We start from the raw sequence: 26,919 nt of genomic DNA, 5'->3' as shown, positions 1-26,919 counted from the left end.
AAAAAAAAAAAAGTCCATTTATGTAATTATCTGCATGTACCTGACAATTGGCTTAGGCCAATGAAGTGAGTACAAGAACATGCACACAGACCCATTTTTATTTTATATTTTTTTCCCCCAGATGTGATTTAGGTTTCTTGCATCAAAGCCACCCTCCTGTAGGTCTCAGATTCCCATCGACCCAAGGCAGCCCATGCTGGGGCTGGTTCAGCTCTGCCAATGCTCCTGCTGCTACAGGATGGTTGTGACACAGGGCAGAAGACAAGAATGACACCTACAGATATTCTGAAAGGTAATGTAAGGGTCTGGTAAGTTAAGAGAGATCTTCATGTCCTTGGTCCTACTAAAAAAATACCAAAAAGACTTCACAATGTGACACATCCACTCTTTTGAGTCACTTAAACATGAAGGTGTGGTAGCTGCAAAGACCAAGCTTGGCTGGTAGGGACATCCCATGGCCCCCCCTTGGTCTTTCTCTCTGATGATGAGGAGAGCAGGAAAATGTACATTTCCTGGGAAAACAATGGCTTTTGTTGGACATTCCACCTTCTGTCACTCTGCAGGTTCTTCAGAAGAAACAGGGCTTTGGACATGATTTCAAAGGGAGTGCTCAAATTAAATTTTTTTACTTTATTCCCCCTTTTAGACCCTTAAAGGCTTATTTCATGCAGTTGGAAGCCAATTATGGATTTTTATCATCTTGGCAAGTCAATGTTTGCCATTAGCTAGCCAAGCCACTCTTCCTGTCATTGTCCCCAAAACCACCAGCTCAAGGCTCCACATAAGCCTTCAAACGTGACCTTGCACCAGTCCCTCCCATAAAACAAGTGAAATATCTCTTTTTTCCAAGTGTTTCAAAGCCTAAAATACTTAAAGCAGTCCAAGAGTACATTGAGAGACTCCGGATTGGGTCCTGCACTGCACAGCCAAGTCCAGGAGGCTTCAGAGTGCCCCATCTCTGGTTACCTCATCTTTGTGACCCCACAGACAAAAGTCTTTACTTCCCAGACTGCAGATGAAATGCAATTTTAAATTTTTCTCTTTTTTTTGCCCCTACCCAAACAAAATCAAGACAATAATGAAAAAAGATCCCTTCTGTTTTGTAGTCCTTTATTTTTTTTTTTAAGTTGATCCTCCCATAGTAATGTACTGAAATGCGTAACAGTTACATTATACAAAGCATTTAAAGAAAGTACCTCAACTTGCTGATTATTTCAAAATGAGATTATAAACAAAAGGAAAAATAAATCTGGTCCCTCACTAAAGGCCAAAAAAACCAAACCAAAACAAAAAACAACCCCCAAAAAAATAACTGAATACCTTCCGTTATTTATTTATTTCTTTTCAACATAAATTTGGAACACTTCATCTTACAAATAGGATTAACATGAACATAACATCACACAAGCTCGCAGACAACCAGCATAAAATATTGGGTACAGTTTTTTTTAATCAGAAGAATCATGCTTTCATGAGGAAATTATAACTGTTTATACAATTGAATCAATTTACTGTATTACAAAAAAAAAAAAAAACCAAAACAAAACCAAAACTAAGTCGCATCTATTAGTTATTTAGTTCATTAAAAGGCAAAAAATAAAATAAAAGAGGAATGTAAGAAAATTTCAAACACTGTTTTGCACTCCCATATACACAGATCAGTTCACCTCACTTTTTTTCACTTTTTTTTTTTTTGACGTACATGGGTGCCTTACATCACAACGCAGTGGGGGACTGGAGCAGTGCTGTTTGTTACAGGAACAGTGCTATTTTAATCAACAAACAATCGTTTGCCAACAAATAAATACATGGTACACACAACACAAAGAAGAAATTAGAGGGTAGGGGGGGAAAGGAAACAATACAACAAAATAGTGACATGATTGTCGAAAATTAAAATCTCCTTACAATGATTTGCTCTAGTGGTGCTGTCGATGAATGCGGTGCTTTCACGGAATTATCTGGATGATTTAGCTTCTTGGAGCAGTGAACATTCATAGTTTACAATATACACAAGCCTCTTATGTATTGTTTCGCAGAGTTCTTTTTTTTTTTTTCTTTCTTTCTTTGTTTTTTTTTTTCCTTGTTTTTTCCTTTTTTATAAACGATGCAGTTGAGAAGGCAAAAGAATTACGGAGAGAACAAAATATTCCCTGTTACTTCTTTCTACATTTACGATGGATACTGTGCATCTGATAGAACTATTTTCTTTCCTTGAAGGACTAAAATGCATAAAGCTTTTAATGAAGAGATTTGTACATAAAAGCAACTGTTCCCAATCCTGTGTCAAACTATCTTATACAAAAAGAAAATCAATTCAGTTCCTACTTTAGAGGAGTGCCCATGTGTGTATCAATGCAGTCTTAACCCTTTTGCCCCTGCCCCTCAAAGCCGGGTGAACTGGAAGACACTTTTTCCCAGCCCCAGTTTACATAATCCACTGAAATAATAATCCTTTTTTTTTTTTTCCTTTTTTTTTTTTTTCTTTTTTTTTCTTTTTAAGTCGCATTGATCCTCCAGAAGTCAGCAGCTGCCTTTGCTGTGCAAAACAAAATATTGAGAATAAATAGTTTCTTTCTTTTTTTTTTTTTTTTCTTTTCTTTTTTAAAATTATTCCGTTTAAGGTCACCGGACTTTAAATGAGTGACCCTGCAGATTTATAAGGCATTCTGCTCAGCAGTCTTTTAAATAGTCCTATAGGAAAGAGCCATGCTACTGGTTTGGACTTGGTCCCAATTCTTGGTTAAGACTTCACACTGTCATACGTGACTGATGGATTGGATGGCACTGGATTCTGCAGCAGCTCTCGCCATACTGTGCCACATGTTGGGAGAATTGTGGGAGGTGGAGTGAAGGGAGTCCTTGTCAGAGAGAGAGAGCATCATTGCATACGCCTGGAGGAGGGAAAAAAGAAGGAAAGAGAGGTCATGATCCTGCAGCACGTGCCTGAGGTTGGACCTGTGCCACCCTTCCATGGTTAGGGCAGCATTTAGGCTGCAGCTGCTCTTCTCAACTGCTTTAAAACGTATCACAGCGTGTTAGGTAAAAACTCCTGTCAGCTTTTTCACTGGCACTTTTGACTCGCTAATAGCAATAACAATTTCTGCTTTCATCTGGCTTCACGAAGCTCTGAGAAACCTTTAAGAGTAGACAAGGTCCCAGAGTCTCCTCTGCCTTCAGCTTCTTGGCACAAGAGGCTCTTTTCAAGAGCCTGAGGAATCACATTATCCCTTGGCTGGGCCTGGATTTCACCAAATACCACAGTCTCCTTTGCTGACCTTCTCCACAGGCATTTTCTGCAGTTTTTAAACCAGGAATCTTTTAATGAGGCTAAAAAGACCCATTTTAATTAATGTTTTAAAAAAACACAATCGATAAATAGCACTGGCACATCAGTTTAGTTCCTGCTGTTTTAATAACATGCTGAGGATCTAGAGGTGATAACTTCCTGCATGCTATCAAAAAAATATCAAAAAAGCCAGAAGATTGAGTCACATCCCTGCAGCTGAGCTCCACAGCATCAGCAGGGCCACCCTTGCTGACTAAAAGCAGAATGGGAATAGTTTGCATCATGACCTTTCTGCATGTGGAAGACAGGAACAAAAATAGAAAAAAAGTTAAAAAATCCCCTGATTTTAGGAAGCAGAGCACCCTGCCTTGTCTCCTGGGCACAGTTGGAGGGCAGGGGGAGGTCAGGGCTGGCTGAGGTTTGTGGACATGGAGCAGAGCCCTGTCTGATGAAGCTGAAATGACTTTGCCTGCCACACACTGAGTTTAATCCTTCAGGTATTGGGCAACAAAAATATTTTAACTGAGAGAAGCTTTTACCTGGGATTTGGATTTCCTGTACAACGGTTGTTTCAGGTCCTCTGGCAGCTGGGAAGTATTGAAAGCTGCCAATTCAGCTTCACTGTATTGATTTTCTTCCATTTTCCTCATTTTGAGGCTATCTGTGAAGTGCCTTATATGGTCCAAAGCCGAAAGTCCAGTCTTATTGTACTCCTCCTCTTTATACCTACAAAAACACCACAGAAATTTCAATGGCAATTAAAGGATCCTCTCTCTGTTCCCTTGTCCTCTCAGATTTACCAATCTGAGCAATTTCTCCTTTTTTACATTCATAAAATGCTTTGCTCCATGGAACCAGAATCCTGCAATAAAATAAATGCCCCCCCCCTTATTTTTTTTCTTTTTCCCTAATGAGGAGAGGGTGGGCAGTGGGAGGGAGAAGTTGTCCCTCTCCTGTGTCCCCAGAACTTTTCACGGGACCATTCCAGGAGATTCAAGTTGGGCCATGGAGCAGATAACGTCTCTCCCATGAACATTTCCTGTCTCACCCAGAACCTGACAATAGCTCCCCGAGCACAGCTATTTTTCCTCTTAAGGGCTATAGAGTGCATGAAGGACTGAAAACAGGGCTGGGATTGACCCAAACACAGACGCACGTTGCTATTGTAACTGGGAAGTTGGCTACCCCAGACTGGTTCCCACCACATGCAGTTTGGTGCTGGCACTGCTCTATGGCTTCATTGTTTTTATTTCACGTATCGGCTGCACCAATACTCGGAAGGAACCAACCTGCCAGGGGAAGCTTTGCAGTTCATGTCCAAAGTACTCGTTTCCTCGTAATCCTCCTCTGGGGTCCCCTCGTGCATGTCACTTGGAGCAGGCTCTTTGACTGCTTTCCCTGCAATTTCACTCTCTTCGTCCTCTTCGTCCATCATTACTTCATCTTCTGCCTCTTCATCATCCAGTAAATCCGAGTTCTGGCTGGCTACCATGGCTTTTTCATCCTTAAAGTGGCTACCATTCATTCTGAAAGTACCAAAAGAAACCCAAGCAATCATCACAAATCAGTTCTGAAGGTTTCTCACCAGCAGGCTCTTGGAGGCAGATCTGAAAAGGATCTGTCCCCATAGAATAAAGTGAATTCTGTATTTTATATCTTGTTTAGCTCTAGACATTTAGTCAGTATTGGAGAAAATTCCACTCAAAAATCAGTGGGACGTTACAGTACCATCATCATGGGACTTTTCCTGCTGTCTTGCTAAAACTACTGTTCAAGCAGAGGTACGTGCAGATATCCATTCCAAATTTTTTCATGCATTATTTCATCTCATGTTTCCAATCATGTGTGTAAGTCTGGGCAAAACAACTCATTGCCTTTTAACAGAAACCACAGGGACCAAGAAACTCTGCAAATCAGATCCGGCGTTTTCAAAAATGACACCCAATACTGCAGTCAAGAGTTTTAAAGTCCAAATTACATGCATAATTAATTTTGTACACTACCACCCATTTGGAAGCCACACTGCTTCAATGAACATATGGATTACATACAGGGGAACCTAAAGGACTTCAGCTGAAGACCTGAAGAGCGGGCTGCAATATTACCTCCACGCTGAACTACATTATTGACTGATTTGAAGGCTAAGAAGTAATGAAAAGAAAGGTCATAGAGCATTTTAAGTGCATTTATTCTTATTAAATGAGTCATTATAGCAATACGCACATGGAAAACCATTTGGTCTACCCCCTGTTATTACTTTGCCCTTTGCTTTCAGACAATGACTTCCCTTAACTACTTCCTACGGGATTTTATCAAGGACATAATCCCCAGACTGAAGTAGGGGCTCAGTTACTAACAGCCTCAGCTCTAGGGTTCTGAGCATCCCCAGCTGCATCGTGTCTGATGCATTAAATGAGAAGAAGAAGAAGAAATTGGGCATGATTCACACCAACAAATGCAGGGCCAGAGGCAGTAATGGTGTGGAAGGGCTGAACTTGGTGGAACCACACACACTCATGTGCTCTGCTGGGTTACGTAGCATTGAGACCTTGATTCATCTATTGTTCTCATTGTGCAAAAGGTCCTTACTCTTCCAGGAATACAGTTATAAAAATGGAAACCTTATTGTCCACTGGCAGTTTGCTCGAGACTCCGTGTGCTTCAAACTGTGCAGGACAATATCAAATGTACTCAAAGTCTGAGCAAGATAAGGATGAGCCCCTAGCAACAGATTTGGGATTTGAGTGTTCCACTGGCTGTTGTAAGAGCTGTTCCTCCTCATGGTGTGTACACAAGCAAAAGCTGGTTTCATATTCAATAGCATCAACTTTCTAAACATAATAGCATTTCATCTGTATTCTGAAGAAACTGTAGTTGACTTCCATGAGTTTAGAGCTTGCATTAAACAAACAAACAAAAAAAAGCTGTGAAATGCTCTGTTTCTATCCCAGTACCAAAAAACTGAGGCTGTACAGCTTCAGGGGAGCTGAAGCAGCCACTCCTCTCTAAGATAATCAGAGCAATATCTCTTTATCATCTTTGATTTGAACAGGCAGAAATAAGAAATTGCTGAGCCCCATTTGGGCTGCCAAGTTGCCTGTTATGCTCAATTGAAGCTGCTAGAAATGAAAAGGAGATGGACTACAACCAAAGTAACAAAACCCATGTGATTAAGAAAACAGATTCTCTAATTATGCTTTCAAATACAGCAATTTGCCAGGGATAAAATATCCATCAAGAGCAGTCAGAAGTGCCAAATTTAGAAAGGAAACACTGCACAACCCAGCAACCTTTTCACTTTGCTGACTTCCTGCTGGAGGACATGTTGAGACCAGATGTGGAAGGGAAAAAATCCCAAGCCCCTCTTGCCAATCAAGATGGAATGAAATTTGAATATGCATGTAATCAGTTAATCCAATTCTTTGGTGGAAATTGTTATGTCCACCATTCTTATCCCTTCACAAAAGTGTCTGGAAATTGAGAAGACAATGAAGTTTGTCACCAGCAGTAAGAAATTTTGGATGCTGATAATGTAATGCCAGCTCCAAAGTGCACATAATGCATAATGCAACACCAATCCCAAAGAAACACATATAGCTGGTGTGTGTGTGTGTCCCTGCTCCAGTTTTTTCTGCCTAGCTGTATTTTAATTAGCTGAAAATATTAAGGAGTGGTTTCTCATCTGTCAGCTCAGAAGAACTGAAACACCCAGATACTGAATAAATCTTAGTGGGAAAAAGGCTTTCCCATGCTAGAGCATTGAGGATACCAGCACCTTCCCACAGCTTCATGGGCTTTTTGTTCCTTCTTGGGATTGAATTACTTAAGGGAAAGGACTTAGAGTTACAATCTTTCATATTATCCAAGAATTCAGTAGAATTTACTACTATCCAAGTAGTAAAGACTACTTTATTAATTTCACATTTAAATTGCTTTGAAATCACAAGGCTCTCTACCTGTAGCCACATGGTGCAGTTCACCTGTCCTGTCCTGAATGTAAAATGAGGGAATTTTACAACATTCTTAGATCAATGATGGGAACTGAATGTTCTTGATAGATGAGGAGAAATGTGTGCATAGACTCAACCTTCTGTCCCACATCTGCTCATGCATCATGGGGAGAGGATCAACAAGTTTCCTTTTGTAAGGCACTGAGGTGAACAATGAAGGAACCAGATTGCTAAGATAAATTGTCAAAAGTGAAAAATCAGGTTTAATCTGGAGAAGGAAGAGTGCCACCTTTGGAAGGCAGATCAGTCACAACTTACCTCTCCTCTGAGTTTCGGGGGGATTGATTGTTGTGGTTGCTGTTTCCAATAAAATTCCTAATTTCTGTGAAGTAAGAGTCTTCCTTGTCATCTAGGATTGCCCCTGTGCTTTCCAGTTCTGAGTGAGGTGAAGATGTTGCAGTACCTTAAACCAAAATAGAAGACTTCAGTTGTTGCCTCTTTACATTTTCTACATTTAAGCATTTAAATCAAATTGAAATGATGGTTAAAATGGGTGAGGTCCAGAAAAGTTGGTCAGAATGATCTCTCAGCTGTAAAACGTGATTAAAAATGAAGTATTCTTATTAATGGGCAAAGGTGGTTCCCAACCAAAACAACTGCTTGAACACTGGGTGCCATTCCCATGGTTGATAATTGCTGTGTCCAAGGATCTATTTCATCGTGTCCCTCCTGTTCCCTTGTGACCACCAGTCAATAACTGTGCCAGACCAGTGAGCAAACAGAACTTCATTTTAGCTGCTCATCATCTGGATTTGCTTGAAGTACAGAGCAGCCCTTGACAGAATCACCCAGGTTGATACCTGGTTATTTCCAGCAGAGCAAAGTGAAGGCTGCAGAGACTGCAGGCAGGGTTTATAAAAACCTGCAGATACCTAAACCAGACTGATGAGATCCCCTCCCTGCCACTGCCTTTCCTGCTGCTGTGCAGTGCCCGAGCTGCTCTGGGGCTTGGGAGGCATCATCAGCTCTGTAATAGCTACTGAGTCTCAGCTGCTAATAGTGGGAACATTTTAGAGGGGGGCAAGAAAGTCTTTTAGAATTCCCCCTGAGACTCTAAATCTGAGTCCTATTGAGAGCCGAGTGATTGCGGAGATGAGATTTAAACCAATTTCCCCAGTCTGATCTCAAAGTGCTATGGTTGGCTTAATTAAAACCAAATGAAAGACCATCATCCAGTGGTATTAAGTTATACAGGGGTGGAGTTGATGCTGGGATTTTCAAAGCACTTTACATGTCAGCAGAGCTTAGGCACTAACAGATTTTCCAAAAGCCCCCTCACGGAAGCAGATGGCGCAGAGCAGCGTGTGCCTACTGGCACGTGAGGGGGGGTGGTACCTGGGGCACATGGGGAAGGAAAAAAACATACATACCAGACATGTTCCCATTCTCATGCTTTTTTAGGTGTCTGTCAAGATTGGTTTGTTGACCAAAACACCTGTCACACAAGTGACACTTGAATGGCTTCTCTTTATTGTGGATGTTACGGACGTGTCTCTGCAGGTTAGAAGATATGCTAAAGGATCTGTCACAGTATTTGCATCTAAAAGCCAAACAAACAAACAAAAACAAGTGGTTAGAAAAAAATTTGTTGGTAGCTGGAAAAGTAAGATTTGTCCTAAGAGACATGAAGCACCTTCTGGGCTTAGCCTCAGTACCCAACAGCAGTTCTTCGGTTTCTATTGAGGCCAAACCATGCCTGAAATAAACCTTCTCAAAATAAGTTTTGACTGAATAACTGGAGAGCTGTGTTCTTGGAATGGAGGCATCACTGCTACGCTGAGTTTTTTAGTTTTCATTCACATTAAGCTTTATAGTAGCTTAAATACTGCCTTTAGGAATAAGCATAATATTTCAGAGTTAATGGCATCAAATTAGCCAGGGTAATTGATTCCCATGTTTTAAAAACTGTTGCATGCAAAGTTAGGAAGTTTGAAAACAGGAGAGCAATAACTCTATTGTTTCATGCATTGCCAATACAATACAATTAAACACTTTTGGAAAAAACATGAAGCAGATCTCTTCTAAGGCTCAAATAAGGTAAAAAAAAGGGCTGTTTCTTTTCCTATTCTAAATTATACTGCGCGATTAAATCTTTTCTTGAGGAATTAGCTTGCTCGATTGCTAATCCCAGAGGAAATTTGGTTATCTTGCAAAAACCAGCAATAAACAATCCCAACCTTTAATACTGTGCCAATGTGAGTAGTTTAGTCTATCACTCTGGTACCAGAGGCATCAATTTTCATACTCTGTAGTGATTTGGAGTCCCCAAAGCCTTTACTGTATTGCTCTTTAAGCCATTACTAAGTCATACTATAACTATTCCAAATTCTCTGGCTGGCAACTATCCAGCAGTCTTCACCACTTTAGTTTTTTCAATCTTTTACTTTTCCTGTGCTTCTCTTATGCCTGTCAGTGATGTCTATTTTTTTCTTTTTAGTGCTGAAATCGTCCATTATGCTACTAATTGCTTGTGGCTTTTATGTGGTGGATGTGTATGACATGCATCAAGACCTTTCTTCAATAAAATAAGATATGAAAGAATCTCATTCCCAAAAAGACTAAAGGCAAAAAAACATTGTTGCGTCACAAACAATGGGCCTACTCTGCTCTTTACAGCTCATAAAATGAAGAAATTGGTGCATTTGTTTTACTGGAACGTGAACTGGTTTTTTTTCCAGTTGATGTAAATTAGTCTTTCAATAAGGTGAAGCTTCTATACATGTGACTGTCCTGGATACAGCATCATCTACATATTCTTAACAACACAGAGAATAACCCCAAGGGTTTTTTTAAGCAGATCTCAGAAAGGATCCAGATTAAGAAGGAAATAAATAAACACAATAATGCCTTTATAACAGGGACCTTTCAGACATCAGATGGTTAACAAAGCACCCAACTTTAGGCTGGAAATAACACCGCTGACCTCTTACAGAAAACATTTTTTTTTTGCAGGGAAAAATGTGAGTCCTCTTGAAAATCACTTCAACAACACTGGTTGAGACGTGCCACCTATTCCACAAGGACTTCCAGCTGGAGCCTGGGTGGCTGCTCGAGTCAAAAGAATTTCACTAACCAGGACCAAAACCCTCCCCAGCTCCAACTCTGAATATCAACATCGAGTGCAAAAATCCTTTTGGAGACCCAAACCCAATGACACCAGTCTGAAGAAGCAACTGCTGGAGCTTTTTCCTTTGTTTTAGTCATTCAATCACACCCCAGAGAGAGGTAAAAGGTTGTGGTACCTATAGGGCTGCTCTCCAGTGTGTGTCCTCAGGTGCCGGGTTAGGTTTGCAGACCTCGGGAAAATCTTGCCGCAGTATCTGTGATAAGAAAAGGTTTGATAAGACAATGCAACCTTCAGTGGCTGCATCCCAACTTGAGCTGCACTGGATGCAGAGCTCAAATTCAATCATTAATATATGGAACTGTTGGCATTGCTTTGGTGTAACAACGTTTTGATAAAAGCATTCAGCAAATGTGATTGAGACACACAGACAAAAATGGGGCTGGAACTGCTGGCACCGACTGCCTTTTCTTCTGCATACACAAGGGATATATTGAAAACATATCAGGTTTAAAGCCCACTCCAAATTTCTGAGCTTACTGGGTGATTATTGGTCACATTCAAATTTAGAATCAAGAGAATCTGTTATTAAAGCCTTGGATTTCTGCCTCCGTGTAAGCAAATTTCCAACCTTTCAACCAATTCTACGTGTCAGCAAACGTGACATCACTCTGTGCACTGAATAGGATCAGAGCAGACAAGACTCAAAGACCTAATCCATCAAGGTATGTTTCTATAACAACGTGTCTTGAAGGAAGGTGACATGTTTTCAAAAAGATCAGATAAACTGATATGCCAGTGTCAAACGCCTGCGCCTTCTGGAGATGATATAGAGACCTAAATAAAGCAATTTAAAAAACGTTCTCCAAACTCGATAATATGTCAAAGGAAAAATAATGGCAAAAGAAATTTAAATGTATCGTGGGCCCTCCCCTCTGTGTTCAAGTAACATTAATATTCAGTTTCTAATTGGCTCAGATCTGCTAATGACGTTCAGCCCATCTTTGTACGGGGCCAGAGCACACACAGCACCCTGTGTCATTCACCCTTAAGTGAATGAGGGTGTTGGTTGCTCCACATGATGACTTTGAAGATTTCCTCCCTTCACTTTTAACTTCCCATTTATTGTTTTCACAATATGATGTATAAGCCTTCAAAATACCCACACAGCTAATTCCACTCTCCTCGACAAAGCTCCCATTCACTTTGGTTGCATGTACAATGACTATCTTCATTGTATTTTTTTCTTTTTAAGTCTGTACACATAAGTCCTAATAAGTCATGTATTTTATCACTGATCCCTTTGGATATTAAAACTGGAAGCCTGAGAAAAAACACATCTGTAGTTTATGATCAAAAAAATCAATAATGAAAGCACGCTTGTGCATATGAAAGTGATGAGAACGTTTGGGGGAAAAAAGAATTGTTTATACAATATTTTCCACCTCATTTATCAAACCAGTACAAGGCCTGAAAGACCTGGCACAGTCCCCATCAACCAGCTGAGTGGGAAGGGTTTGGGGGCCTGGTGGGGACAGTGGGGTGGCCAGGGGCTACCTGCAGGTGTAACGCTCCTTGCCCTTCCTCAGCAGGGTCTCGGGCAGGGCGCTCGGCGGGGCGCGGAAGTTGAACATGGACGGCACCGACTGGATCAGTTCATTGGCTTCTGGCTTCAGGGCACTAAAGCTCTCCAGCTTTTCAGCCATGTTTTCTATAGCTGACATCTGCAACAGAAGATAGGACAGAACCTGTCATGGTGTGTACCCCCTTCTGACCTCGTGGAAAGCCTGGAATGCAAACATTATATGCTGCCGAGAGAAAAAAAGAAGGAGAGGGGGGAAAATTCCAAACCAAACTGCAGTTGCAATCTCAAAAATTATGGGGCATATAGGTGGTGGTCGTGCTGTTGTCCCACTTGGAAAAAGGCCCATAACTGCTCCAGCAGGGTGCTGTTTCCCTGCAGTGCCAGCATGCAGCAGAACCCCCACCCTAATCACTGTACTGGAAAGCTGCTTCCATACAAGATCTAAACTAGCCAGTTCTCCTCTCTGCTTCTTTCAAAGCCTCACCTGTAAAATTCCAGTTTATGCAGTCATGCTCTGTGGATGTGTGCCTGTGAGTCTATGCATCCCCTCTCCTGAAACCATTGGCCATTTTTTACAAAATCAACAGATAAAATAGAGATCCAATAGTAATTGAATTCCTACATTGTTTCTGTGGTTGTTTTTGTTTGCTTGTTTGTTTTTAAAGGACTTGATGAGGACAAATATTCCAGAGGAAACCTTATGAACACTCTAGCTCAACCAAGGTCTGCATCAAGTCACATCCAGAGAGACTCCATCAGTGTCCCAGCCACATCCAACCATTCAGTCCAATTCTCACCCATCAGTCAAAGACCATGAGAAAAGAAGCTTTGGTGGGTTTGGTCCTGTGTGTTTACATCACCTGCTAGATGCCTGTCCTGGTTTTCTACAACCTGTTAATATTCCTGTTCTACCTACATTATAAACCCAATGTACTTTGGGATGTCTCCACTCCTGGTTTGCTCCTGGTGTGAGGATTAAATAATTCCTGGAGAAAGGTTTCCTTTAAAGTGTCTGGAACTGACCATAAAAAAACTGGTCCAAAACCTCAAACATTGTCACTTTGAGAGCTCAAGACTGCTACTCAGCCTACTGACAGGTGAGAGAAACCATCTGGCTCCTCATAATGCCACAAACACACACACAAAAGAAACCCATGATCTCAGCTACAGAGAATAAAAAGCACTGCATGAGCCCTGTTCAATACTTTGCTTGTAATGAAAGAAAAAATTATATGAAAGACAAGATGCTGAAGGCTCCTCAGATCAGAACACCTTTCTAGCCCATTTTTCAAAATCCATAAGGGATTACTCCACCATTGTTGGAATTTTTAGATTTTATTTTAATGGGAAGAATTGCACGTTTGTCTCCTGGAATGACTATTCAAGTCTGGTTAGCTCCAGCTTTGGGAGCTGGAATGTTTTGTTTTTGTTGTTTTTTTTTTCTTCCCTTTAGCCTGTAGCCTGCCCTCTCATTTCATGCTCAGATTCCTAATGCCAAGTACAAATTGCAATGTACAGGGTACCACTGCCAATTTGCCAAATGTCTTTCATCAAACACGGTGGAAAAAAAAAAAAAAAGAAAAAAAAAGAAAAAAATCTCAGAGGGAAGTCAAGATACATTTACTTGTCAGGCAACAAATGTGAAAGCACTGTGAGGCAGTAGGGGCTGTAAGCTCTGGGGTTTGATTCATAATCACTCAGCTGCTAAAACATTCTCCACAGATGCAAGTGGACAGCACATTTGTCAATATGAAGGATTCTGACATGTACTGATCACAGGCGTGAGATATGTAATGATGATGCTGCTGGGAGAGGAGGTAATTCTATCTCAGCACCAAGATGTCATTATCAACCCACAAAACTCAACATTACCATATATTTCTTTTTATATGACTTCATCTTTTTCTGTAGTCAGAACTGATTCTTAAAGCTTTTACAATGGTCTTTCCACTGCCTTTAATTCCTTCTAATTGTTCCCCGCAAGAATTCATTTGCTTATTTTGCAGTTGCAGAAAAGAAATGGTTTGGATGAAAAATGACCCTTGGCCTTCAGGCTGATTAGCAGTGACAAGATAGTGCATGGGTTATGATAGCACATATTTATGGTGAAGAATAATAAGGGCATTGAGAGGTATAATAAATGTTTTATTTATGTATATTTAATATTCAAGTCAGTTTCATTATCTACTGGGTTTAAATCATTTTTGGATCAGCATTTCTCATGTACACGATCCCCTACAGGAATACATTAAGGCAACTTTATATTTAAAATGGCTTAGTCATGCTTATTTTTTTTAGTTCTTATTTCCAGGATTTTGCAGAGGAGAAACTGAGACTGATTCTCCAATGCAGAGCAATGCAGAGCAGCCCTTCCTCCTGCTTCCAGGATGACATCAGTCCCAAAATAGGTATGAAATCAGCATCTAATCTTAAATCCCTCGTTCAGAGGAAACACGAGCTCTTCCAATTATTTTAAAGTATTACTCACTTTCAAAAAATATGTTTCTCCCCATAGAAATTACTATTGTGTCTTATTTATTTAATTTTTAAAGACAGATCTATGGAGTTACCTTGCATAATTTATATTTTTCAAGAAATGTGCCAGCAACAACAGGAAGTGCAGGGCCCCAAGCCTGTGCTGCTATAAGGCAATGTCACTCCAGTGCTGTCAGGATAATTATGGATGTTACTGCCTGCTGGAGATAGGGCTCCCAAGAAGCAAAGTTGGGGCTTAAGAAGTCTGGAGCATGCTGGTGCTCAGGGCCTTCAGGATGCAATTCCCTCTTGTGAGATGTTAGAGCCTGCATAACCCTGCCAGCCCAGCCCCACACCAAGCTCTCAGTCCCTTTATATGCAGGAAGACAGCCCCTGCTCATCAGGTCACTTCCAAATATTAAGTAAGGAACATGAAATCCAGGGTTTGTCACACTGATCCAGGCATCAAACCCAAGCAGGACTGATGAGTCTGATGTGCAAATCTGGGAAGCCAGATTTGGTGATGGCTCTGGCTGGGAGCAGTGACTCCAGGGGATGAGCAGGAGGGCAGGCAAGGGACAGACCTTCTCCCCAGCATCTTCTGCCATGCAACAGCACTGAGAGGGGCAGGAGCCTTAATTGGAGGGTATTGAGCAGTCATTGGTGGCTGCTGCTCCCATTTGCTTGGCTAAACCCTCTTTGAATTAATTTATTTTTTTTTCAAGGAGAGTTCACCAATTTAATTAGGTGCATATAAAAAGATCCTGGCTTCTAAGCCTTTTGTCCTAATAATTCAGCTGGGTGCACCTCTTTTTTTTTTTAAATTTTATTGTTAAAACTAATGAATAACAATCTCTCATTCAGGTTCCTCTCACCATTCATGGTCTCATAGAGCTGGGGCACAGCTCCCTCAGGCATTTCTTTTCCAAGCTGAAAAAATCAAAATCTACTTAAGTCTTTTTGTATGGAAGCTGTTCTATACCTCTGATCATCATTGTTGCACTTTTCTGTGTCTTTTCTAATTCTCCTATGTCATTTTGGAGAGAGGCTCCAGCTGTATTCAAGACCTGAAGGCAGCATAACATAATGATATTCACCATTCCTTTCTGCTCAGCATTCAAATGATATTTTGATAAAACTACAAACTTCAAGATCTTTTTTCCTGAATGACACAAATTAAGAGTCACACTTTCCCCTCAGTATTACTGGGTACTTACTGACACTGAGTTTTGCTGCTATTTTAATCCCTGTTGACTCAGCTTGCTGTAAATCTTCTGCAAAAATCTTCAGAGTCAGCTTTGGCTTTAGCTTTTCTTAATAAATAGTTGCAAATTTTCTGTTTGCCTCATCATCCTTCTCCCTATACCATTTGCAGCCCCATGCCACATCTCAGAACCCTGTGACATTGCTGGGTGGACTCACTGATAACCTTCAATAATTATAAAAATCACTGATTTTTTTCTTACCCTTTTTTTTCAAGGGTTTTTTTATTATTTGGTTTTTGTTTTGTTTGGACTAATTATTAACCAGCATAAGCCCCAGTAAACTAGCTCTATGTAAACCAGTTATTAACCCAGAGAATGACTTTCCCTCTTCCACTCTGAAACTCCCTCTTTCAGCTGAAAGACAACCCAAGTAGCTCTTCCTCCTTCAAAACACCATTATGGCTAAACATAAAGCAAAAGCCTCCAGAGGCTGAACAAGGAGATGATACTGGTCAGCAAGCCACCAAAATCCTGGAGCAAGAATCTGTCTTGGGAGGGAGGGAGGTGGATGCTTGTGGCAAACTCATCTCTCTGAAGATGGCCCCTGGAGACCATCAGGAGGCAAGCAAGTGGCTGGAGCCACCCAGCAGCACCTTCAGGAGGGGTCTGGAGCCCAGCTGAGAGCCCAGTGACCACAGGAATCCCTGAGCAGGGCCTGAGGAGGAAGGCACAGCTTGACCCTAAGGCTGGGATTAATGTAATTGCCATGTCCACAGAGAGAGCTCTGGGAGGAGGTAGGAGAGCAAGAAGATCCTATTAGATATTTCACATCCAGCCTTATGGACAAGTCATGTTTGCTCCTAATCTCACATCAGTGAATGACAGGATTTTATATAGAACAGTAACTTTTGATTTACATATATAAGAGCTGTTGATTCTATCTGTGTCCAGATGTCTGGAAAAGGAAGCAGCCTCCCCCCCCCTCCTGCTCCCTGAGAGGCCATTAACCTCCTACTGACGCAAGCTCAGATGCACTCCCAATTCCCCAGCTCCAGCTCAGAAATGCAGACATTACCATAATCGGCCAAAACAAGTATTTATAAACATTTCAACAGGCAAGATACCATCACCAGGGGCCTTGGATATCTGTCGTAACAAATTATTAACCAATAGAAGAAAAAGGGGCACAAATAAAGCACAAGGGTTGTTGTTGTGGCTCCTGCAGACTAAGCTGATGGCATGAAATAATCCAGCAGACAATGTCACAGATTACATGACCTCATGTTTTACAAATGTGACTCCTCCATTGCTGTTATCACAAAAACAACTGGCTTGGTGGCTGCAACTCAAGGCAAAAAAAAAAATGGTTCAAATATTTGCTTTCTATTTTTACTAATGTTATTTAGAGAAATCTTGACAACCTCACTACTGAAGCTCAGGATTTCTTCCTTCCCAGTTCAAGTCGTAATGCTTTCTCTAATAACCCTGACTTGTGAATTTGTTGTCTTGAATGTATTTGGACATCCAGCCAGGGAATGAACTTGGCTCAGCTGTATTCACATTCAAGAGAACTATCACACACAGCTGAGCTTTATGAAGCAGTAGTGGGAACTGCACTACAGCTCCAGAATAATTCAATTTCTATCAATGTGGTGGGTGGGGATTTAACTGATCTAACAAATCCTAAAATCAGCTCAGTAAAATAAAAGCCTTTTTAATGCACTCATCAAATTACATTTATTTGTAAAATTATTTTACGTGTTGGCAACAACTCTCCATCAAGCTATTGCAAGTGAAGTCTGAATCTGTTCATAGCAACCTTCTCTTGATGGGACCAGAAGGGGATGCAAGAGCCTACAGATTAAATAAATCATGATCCATTCAAGAGAGGGTGTTGCCCATTGATTTGCACTATAGGGTTCCTGCCAAACAGTGAAAAACAATCTGAAATACTCTTGAAATACATGGCACATGCAACTGTGAATTGAGATGGAAAGGCTCGTGTGACATATTCATATTTCTCAAGCTGAAGATTCATCCATGGATCAACACCCTGCTCTAGGCACTTGGTGCTTTAAACACCTATTTCTGCTGCAGCTCTTCAAAGCACTGGCACAGCCAGATGGGTGGTAACAAGAAAAAGAGGAGGAAGATGGAAATTTCAGGACCAAGCCAATGACAAGGAAAGTGGTCAGAAGAAAATGTTTTTTTCACCTTCCCAAATATACCCAAACAGAGCCACATTTCAGAGAGCAGAGGACTCAGGGTGCCTGGGCCAAATCACAAATCCCACCATGTCTTCTTCATGTGGTCCCCTGAGCTACCTCCACTGCAAAGAACATGGCTGGGAACCACCTCTTGTGCTCTCCCAAGCCTGGCATCTATCCCTGCTTCCAATCCCTTGAGCTCACTCAGTGTCTGGGGGCTCACAGGGTCCTTTGGTGCCTCCTGCACCTGCCCCTTGCAGAGCTCACATGGAGCAGAGTACACGAAGAGCTCAGGTCTCAGTTTCCTAAATTCTGGCTTTGTCCTGTGAAATGAGTCCACGTCCCAGTGCGAGGGATGAGTGAGAGGGAGCCAGGAGCTGAGCCCCAGCTGGCTGGCTCCAACTCTCCCCTCCAAAGCCCCAAGGTTGGGAAAAATCTGGGACAAGTATTTATGGGTTTAGTGCTGCAGCTGAGGAGCCAGCAACACAAGAGCAAAACACGGCCTTATCTGAGCTGCATCTGCAAAAGCTGTTGCCGTGCATCTTCTCTTTTTCTGTTTGTCATGAACAATTTAGACATCTTAAAAATGGTTTTTAAAAAGAGAAGAGCAAGCTCAAGTTTATCCCATAGTACTAAAAGCACAATTCTTGTTTGCATAAGGGGGACAACGTAAGTATTCACACAGGGCAAATTTGACCCAAGTGCAGCAAATAAATGGGCATTTTATTTCTGCTTTAAGTACAGCAATGAGCAATTAAGCTCAAAACTTCAAAGCTATGAAAGGGACTAACTCCCATGGAATAGAAATAGAAGTGTGAAGTCCTCTGAGACTGTATTTTAATGCCTCGAATGCAGATTAAATATTTATAACTATTGCAATCTAACAAGATTTCAGCCTGAAAATTTCACTGCAATCTCTGAAGGAAATGGCTTGGAACAATTTCAGTTAAATATCAACAAAGACTGCACCCTGAAACCCTCACTCAGGTAAAGCTCCCATTGCCTTCACCAAATAAAACCAGCAGGATTAGGTAGGTAAAACAAAGCCAATTTGACATAAGAGGATATTTAACTGCTGCAGCTACACCACCTTACAACACCCTAAGAAAGCACAGCATGCTCCATAATTGAGTGGTAAGTTATCTTTCATACTATATTTTTCTTATGCAATTTATTTCACAATGATTAAATCAAAAATATAAGCAATGAACTTACCCAAATTCTTTGATCAGGCAATTGGAACTGGGAGCAAAATTGAAACAAAAACAACACATTATTCCTGAGTTGGAACCCTCGTTGCAATCAATCTACTAATTAAGATTTTATTTAAAGATACTAATTAAAATGTTATGCTGAATGATTTGTTGCATCCAGGTATATGTTAAATGGTCTAATTTTCACACTTCTTGGGCTGCTGCCACTGGGAGGAATTTTGCCCAGGCAGGGACAGGGTAAGGACTTCAGGATTCATGTCTTTCATGTCTATTTCAGAAACCTATTTTAAAGATCCATCAGTAAGCTATCATATTATTAAAAAATAAAGTTTTGCTTCATCTGATAACCAGCATCAGAAATAAATTCACCTACAGAAACACAAACCCGTAGGACACAAACAATAAATTTCTTCATATTTTACATAGATAATTCCTGCCAGCAGAATATGAAAACTTGCAGTGCACTCCACACCTGTACTTTTACAGGGGTGAACAGGACTATAAAGGAAAAACAGCTTTTCTGCAAGCTGTTCCCCAGTCCTCTATAAACACTGAGCCAAACTCTGCCTTTGCAAACAGGAGACTCCTTCCTATTAAAGTCAGCAAGGAAGCAGATTTTGGCATTTATTCTTTTGACAGGACATGTGATGGTGGTTTAGGGGATTTTTACGATGTATTAAGAGTGCATGTTACATTCATGACCTTTGTATCCAGCCAACTCACACCAAGTTAAAGATGTTATCCCTGGCAGCCAGGTCAGTGATAAAGCCACTCTTTACCATGGATTTTTTTTCCTATTGCACAGTGATAAACATGGAGGAATGGGCAAGAAAGGTGTAATGGATGTATTTGTCCATGTGTTCAGCAGAACCAGCCCTTCCTCCTGGCAGAAGGTGCTGGCTCTGCCCCCACCTCAGCTGACACCACAGCAGGGAGGTGGCATCTGACACCTCCTGCTCACACTGGTGGCCTTGGAGACCACTCTGGGACCTTCCTTGGGCACCAATGGAAGATTTAACCAAATCTCTGAGAAAAAACACTCAGGGGGAAAAGTGGCAAAGTGCCCAATGTCTCCAGCTCACCTGCACATCTACAGCATCTTCTCCTAACTCCTGTTCACCCTCCCCTCACTTTCCTCCAGGACTCAGGGTCATACAGCACTGTGTAGAAGACCATCCAACTCCTCAGGGTGTATTTTACCCCAACTGCCTCCTTGCCCCCACACTACTCACCACCATCATCAGAGACATCAAAACCCTCATTGTTCCTTCAATCCAAGTGCATTGAACACCATTGCTTCCACCCTCTGAAAACCCAGGAAGCACTAAGCAAAACCATATTGTTTCTTCCATTGATAACAGCACGTAAAATGCCCTCCTTTAATTCATTTACTATAAATTTACACCCCTTTGCTGTTAATCACCTGATCAGGAGGAACCAGCCTGGTTTTACACCCAGGGACTGAGCTCCTCTTTGGGTATTTCTGCATTAGTAGCACCTGCTGGGAAATGGGAATTTTCACTTCTTACTTTGCAACTTGGGCAAATGAGGCTACTCAGCAAAAGGTGCTGAGCTGCTATTAAATCCTGTACATAAATTCTCAGTAATTTTAATACTTAATAGATCCATCACTTCCTTCAGGCACTGGAACTGGGACAGGGTTTTTCTGTGCTCTCCACCCATGCAATGGCATTATGTTTGTGCATCTGCAACTACATTTGCCACCAGCTGCTCTTCCCACTTCTGCAGAACTCCCATATTTTGAAATATAGGGCATGCAATTTTGGACATAGCAATCATTGACCTCATAGGAAAAAAGCCCAAGCACAAAACCAAAACCTATGTGGTGTCATTATTAGGATGAAACAGCTCGTAGTCAAAAAAGGGTTCAAATTTGCAAATACTCCAGAGCATTTCATTTGAGGCATAACATTTAATCCAAATTTTTAGCAAAATCTCCTTGAGCGAGGAGGAAAACAAGATGGGGGTACAGTGATGTATAGATTGCATACAGGTCCCATTCCTACACTACATACCATTTTGGGTGACATTCTCCTAAATTTTTGTTATTGAGCAAATAAGCAGCAGGCAGCAGCCCTCTTATATAGCATGTGCTCAGGTTTGGAGGAGCAAGGATCCTACAAAGTCATTGCACACACTACAGCCCACAACAGCTACCTAAAAAAGATGGAGCATTTGTACTACAAGACTTGTAAGCATTAGTTGGAAGGTTTTATTTCTCTTTTGGGGGTCCTTAAATATTGAAAACTGGGATGTTCAGCTTTGCTGGCCTGACTTGGAATCTACATTATCTCCTTCCAGTCAATATTGACTCCACTGCAACTTCCCAGGGCATGGGATGAGTGCTGAAGAAGACAGGGGTAGCTCCAAATGTTGGTAGCTAGGCTATGGTTTTTTGAGGAATGTTGTTCTAAAACATACATGTAGTTTGCCTTTGGCTTCCTCTATAATCAAAACATGTTGTTTCATCTGCAAAACATCAAGAAGCCCAGAACAATGCTTACGCTTTTCCCCCACAATGGTACAGCAAAAACTGTGTGTTTTAGGAAATCCAAAAATGACTAAGACTGCATTCATTTCTCTGCACCTGCTTTGAAGCATCAACAGCCTTGTTTACAACATCAAAATTCTCAAAATACTTACTTGTGGATGAAACAAGAATCCTGGGGAAGGTCTCAAGTACTTCTCTTTTAAAGCTTCCAGTGGGTCAGTTAATTTTCTTTTTTCTACTCTGTAAACATTAAAATTAGATTTGCTTGTGATGAATCAGTCCCAAGTATTAATAATTATACAGCTACTCATGTTTAAAATAGTCAATTATGCATCAAGTAATTAGTTTCTTAGAGATAATGGTCAAAGAGAAGGAAGTACAGACAACTCTCCATCCCTGAACCTGACTCATTACTGCAGGCTGGGAATCCCCATTAAAGGGAGATTAAACCATTTACACAGGAACTAATCCCATCTCAAATAAATTAAAATAATTATAAGAAGACCCAACGACTGACTACTGAGCCCTTTTTTGAAGAAATAAGGCAACTGAGTGTGCTCTCCACTTAGAGGAGAGGAATTCAAGGCAACAGGAGCCTCGAGTAATGGGTCTCTTCTTGCCTGTCCATGTGAGACTTTGCAGCCCCTGTCCTAGGAACCTCTCCTCGTGCATGGCCATGCACAAGCTGGGTGAGAAAGGCAGCTGGTAGGAACACACCCAACCTGCCACCCCAGCAACAAAGTCTGCAATCAACTCAGGGGGCTGCAAAATGCAGTGTGGATAACTCAGAAGTGTGGAAATTTGAGCTTTTGGCTTTTTCTCTTCCTGCTTCCTATGGTCTAAGGGACAGACCCTGCTCTCCATATGTAGATGTAACTCATGGCAAAGGAAGGCTCTGGAACAACCAGCCCCAAGCTATGCTGCCAGAATTTGTACAGGTTTCATTAGTTTGCAGTGTGGGATCATAAACCATGGATCATTATTTCCGCTGCTCCAGGCACATAAAATGGACACGATGCAAAGAAAGCCTATGGGCTGATACAGATATCAATCTGGCATGAATAAAACCATCTCAGTAAATAGCAGCATATCCTGTTTCTTCATAAGGCACCTCTTGTCTTAGGCAAAAGCATAAGACAAACTTTGCCCACAGCATTTCTTTTTCAGATAAAGTAATAAATTAACATAATTCACCTGGCAGTAACTTTTTTTTTTTTTTTTTTTTTAACAATAGGCTGTAAAATCAGTCATTCATATTACAGACAAATATTTTTATGGCTAATATTTCTCTAAACTAATTAGAAGCATGACTTTGGCTGGTTAGAGATATACCAGCTGAAGGGTGGAGGGCAGAGGGACTGACATGCAGGGGTGAAATCCAGATCCCAGTGAGATCCATCTTGGTGCTGTTGGGAAACAGAGAGGGGGCAGGATTTCACCATCTGTTTTTAAAACCTCAGCTCACTGACAGGTAGCACCTGTGGAAGCCAATGACAAGGCTCCTGTGATCTCATATAGTAAATTAACTAGCCCACTGCTTGGGCTTTGTACACATGAGGACACTGAGCTTTCAATTATAGTAATGAAAAGCCCAAATAAATCAACCCATTGCTTAAATCAGTGGGAGAAAAAAAGAAAAAAAAAAGAGGAGAGAAAAAAAGGCAGAATCATGCTCAACTTCCATACTTTTAACACAAAGTGTAAAGGTATGAAGTCACAAAGTATAAAAGCATGGAAATTGAGCATGACTGCTTCTTTATTTTATTTATGAGATACTCCCTAACTCAGGAGGAATGAAAAATGGGGTGTACAACTGACACCCTGGTGAGACCCCTCTGATTTTCAGGGGAAGTGCAGAAGAAGAATTTGGGGCAAACCAGTAGTGGTAAGGAGTATTACTTCACAGTAAATATACAAATACCCAACACTGCTGCCCATCTGTTTCTGGGTAAGAGAATATATTCAGCTTCTGCATCTCAAGCTGCACAGGTGAAACTAATGATTTGCTGCAAGGAAGGGATGCCTGAGGAGTTGCTAATTGCAGCAATTCTGCAATTAGGGTTGACCCATGGTTTGCTCCAAGGAGCTCAGATGTGAGATGGGGTTCATGGGTCAGCAGAGCTCCCCCATGACACCTCCAGGGACGATGGGATAGAAAAGGGTTTGTCCTGCACCTCCAGGTGAGTGGAACAAAGGATGCCTGCAATAAAGGATGCTGAAAAGCAGCAGATAATCCATTACCTGTAAATGGGATCCATAAAGAAGGGGGTGGGCCTGGCGTGCTGCAAGGAGGACTCTGAAACTTTCCTTTGCTCGAGGTCGCCTCCTTTCTTCTCCCCAAAAACGTGGTTTTTCCGAGGCTCGGGTTGTTTTGTGCTGCTGGCTCGACTTCTGCTGCCCATGCTGAGATCTAGAGGCTGGTCCTGGCTTGCTGCAGAGGGGGCTGCTGGCTTTGTGGGTATGGGAGTAAGTGGCTTCTCCTCCTTACGCTTTATGGTGAGGTCAAAGGGAGACTCAGAGCTTCCCTTTGGGATCTTCTTTATTTCACTGGGTGATTGGGGCTCCACTTTCAAGGGTAACGGTCTCAAGTCTCTATCAGGAAATGGATACATTGATTGAGAGAATGCTGGAAAAAACGGGAGGGGAAACATGGAAGGGTAAGGTAAGGCTCCAACTTTTTTGTCTTGCAGCCCCACAAGTCCTGTTGAACCAAAGTACTTTTCAGCAATAGAAGCAATAGCCTTTATAGAATCATTCACCGCTCCTGACACCGCAGTCTGCTCCTCTAAGGATGGTGAGAAAATGGAATGATTGCTGTGGTCTTTCTTATTATTTATTGAAGCCAGGCTCTGCAGAGAGCTTACTTTGTCTTTGTACATTTTACCATTTTCTTTAAATTTCTCTTTCTCACTTTCAATGTCACTTTCCAGATCAGAGCCCGAGGTGGTTTCCAGGTCACTGCCACTGGGGGTACTGACATCGTCAAGGTCAAGGTCACTACTCTCTGACTGGTCACTGAGTTTCTCATGCGGCCTCTCTTCAGAGGACCTCTCTGGTTGAAGCTCCACTGGCTTATTCTCCCCTAGTGATGGTTGCTTATTTAGTGCCTTCAAAATATCCTGGGTGGCTGGCAGTATCTGAGGACTGGTCATGAGGGGACTTTGACTTTTGTTTGTCTGATCTGCGCTCGGTAGTCCTTTAACAGGAGAACTAGTAGGTAGCAAAGGTGGCCTGTGGTACAAGCCTGAAGGAAACAGACCAGGGAAGCTAAAAGAAAATCCAGGAGCTGTTGGAAAGGTAAGACCAGCAGGATGCCTATTGGCTCCAAAATAGTCAGCAAGGCCCGGATTTGCATGATTCATATTAACCATGGACGTTTTATCCATAGCTGGGGTTCCAGGAAGTGAAATGCCTTGGCCAAAAAATCCTCCTGCTGCAAAATGGTTCTTGCCCTCACAAAATCTCCTGTGTTTATTTAAGGAAGACGTAGTGCTGAACATTTGTCCACAGTCTTTGCACTTGATTTGGGTTCTGCAATCAGCATGCATGCGCTTATGACGACAAAGGTTTGAAAACTGAGTATAGGATTTATGGCAGACCTCACCTGTATGTAAACAACAACAACAACACATCTCAGGCTTTATGATAATTGCCCCCACCCTCAAAATTTTGCAAATAACACCGTTTTCTTTACCCGCCAGCTGCAAGAAGTCTGGGTGCACAAATACACAAAAAGCTCTTGTAGTCTTCCAAAGCAAAGCATCCAAATGTCTAAAGGTGGCACCAAAACCCTCTCCAACAAACCACAAAAGGTCTGAAATCACTAAAAGATAAAGTTTCCTTGGTTGCTCTTTGCATGGCACAGTGTTGCATGCTTGGTACCATCATTCCATGTTGCATTGACCCCCAGAGCCCCACCAAGAACCACAGCTCAGTGCTGTAACACCACACGAACCCACAGAGCTCCTGCATGAGCCACCACCCATGTCTTCAAGTGACATCCATTTATGTCACTATTCCCACAGGAAAATTTAGCCATTTAAACAAATATTTGCAGGACCAGACAGAAGAGAGAGCTGCCTCACAGAGCTTTTAATCTGCAAGATCAAAAGGATAGGAAAGAGGTGAAGGAGGCAACCAGATAATTCCAAGTGAATAATCTTATTAACAAGCATTTTTTTCCCACTTACAATTAAGAATTAAATCTCATGAAAAAGTCTGGGCTAGAGCCTGAGTAATTTCAGTCTACTTGTCTTGTATATCCAATGCATTTCAATTTGTATAATGTATACAGTCCCTACAGGTGCCTGGGATGCTGTAGCTCTAAATTCTACACCTTAATTACATTATTTGTCTTAACTGTGCTTTTTTGTCCCTTGCACATGAAAAAATACCCTACATTTCAACAATTTCCTTTAAGAATGGAGCTGTATTTATCTGCGTGTCTGATGTTCATAACAACTCAATGGATTTCCTTCCACACTCCTCAGGGGTGAGAACAGCATCAGCCTCATAAAAACAGCACTTGGAGAAAGCCTGAAGCCCCAGAGGGAAGGAGATCTACCTCAAACTCAGCTCACAGCACTTGGCACAACTTCCAGCAACCTCTGTCAGGGAGCAGGAGGCTGGAAGGGGTCCTGATGGTGCAGAGGGAGATGCTATGAAGGGCAAATCATCCTGTTGAAGCAAATGAGATATTGTAGGGATTCCCTGGCAGCTACAAATCTTAGGGAGCAAACTGGGGTAGCAAGCAAGTTACAGGTCTCTAAGTTCAAATGTGGTTTGGCAAAGGAGAATATTCAGCTTTCACCAGTCCCTTTTTGTGTCCCCTTTGGATAAGCAGGGACACTGGGGAAGTCCCAAGGCTGTATTACACCTTGTGCTCTTCATTATGCAAAAATTTGTCTGTGCCTCAGCACTGCCTTGCCTCTAGCAGTACCAGCTCCAGCCTTGTTTAACAACCAAGCACCAGCACTATCAGTAAGCAGTGTTACCTCTGTAATAAATCCTTTTTTTTTTTTTTTTTTTTTTTTTTTTCCCAGCCAGGAAAAAGCATGTGGCCACTTTATTTTTATTTAATTCGTGTTATATCATAAGCTCTCATCTTTCACACATCAAAGCCACACAACAATACACATTGTGTATTCTGAGGCCTTTTTAACAATCATTTTCATGATTTGAGACAGACTGACATAATTTACAATGGCTCTATTTTAAGCCTGCAAAGGAAACTGAATTGAATGTATCCCATCCTGCACCCTTGGTTCCCATGAACTGCAATCACGTCCTCTCACTGGGACCCACACCAACCTTCCTGCTCCTCTAAATCTCTGCCCTTGAGAAACCTGACCACTTGTT

The 26,919-nt window shown here is 41.6% G+C and overlaps 1 protein-coding gene across 11 annotated transcripts in view; it reads right to left on the bottom strand.

Annotated features, from left to right (window-relative positions):
* Positions 1 to 1,309: 1,309 nt before the first annotated feature.
* Positions 1,310 to 26,919, bottom strand: part of MECOM (MDS1 and EVI1 complex locus) — a 344,893-nt gene continuing 319,283 nt past the window's right edge. For 6 of the 11 annotated variants that reach the window (XM_071752703.1, XM_071752705.1, XM_071752710.1 and 3 more), the window contains 10 exons: positions 23,803 to 25,165; positions 21,714 to 21,801; positions 19,051 to 19,077; positions 11,921 to 12,087; positions 10,542 to 10,619; positions 8,670 to 8,839; positions 7,558 to 7,702; positions 4,579 to 4,815; positions 3,829 to 4,015; positions 1,310 to 2,894 (listed from right to left, as the gene is read on the bottom strand). In XM_071752703.1, the coding sequence (XP_071608804.1) occupies positions 2,760 to 2,894; positions 3,829 to 4,015; positions 4,579 to 4,815; positions 7,558 to 7,702; positions 8,670 to 8,839; positions 10,542 to 10,619; positions 11,921 to 12,087; positions 19,051 to 19,077; positions 21,714 to 21,801; positions 23,803 to 25,165 (2,597 nt within the window). In that variant the 3' untranslated portion in view covers positions 1,310 to 2,759. The remainder of the gene's footprint in view (positions 2,895 to 3,828; positions 4,016 to 4,578; positions 4,816 to 7,557; positions 7,703 to 8,669; positions 8,840 to 10,541; positions 10,620 to 11,920; positions 12,088 to 19,050; positions 19,078 to 21,713; positions 21,802 to 23,802; positions 25,166 to 26,919) is intronic. The other 5 variants (XM_071752706.1, XM_071752707.1, XM_071752708.1 and 2 more) reach the window with 3 other exon arrangements.

The sequence above is a fragment of the Heliangelus exortis genome, chromosome 9 (genome assembly GCF_036169615.1).
Source record: "Heliangelus exortis chromosome 9, bHelExo1.hap1, whole genome shotgun sequence".
NCBI lineage: Eukaryota > Metazoa > Chordata > Aves > Apodiformes > Trochilidae > Heliangelus > Heliangelus exortis.
Note: the sequence above shows the minus strand (reverse complement) of the source record. Positions and strands in the feature narration are given on the sequence as shown.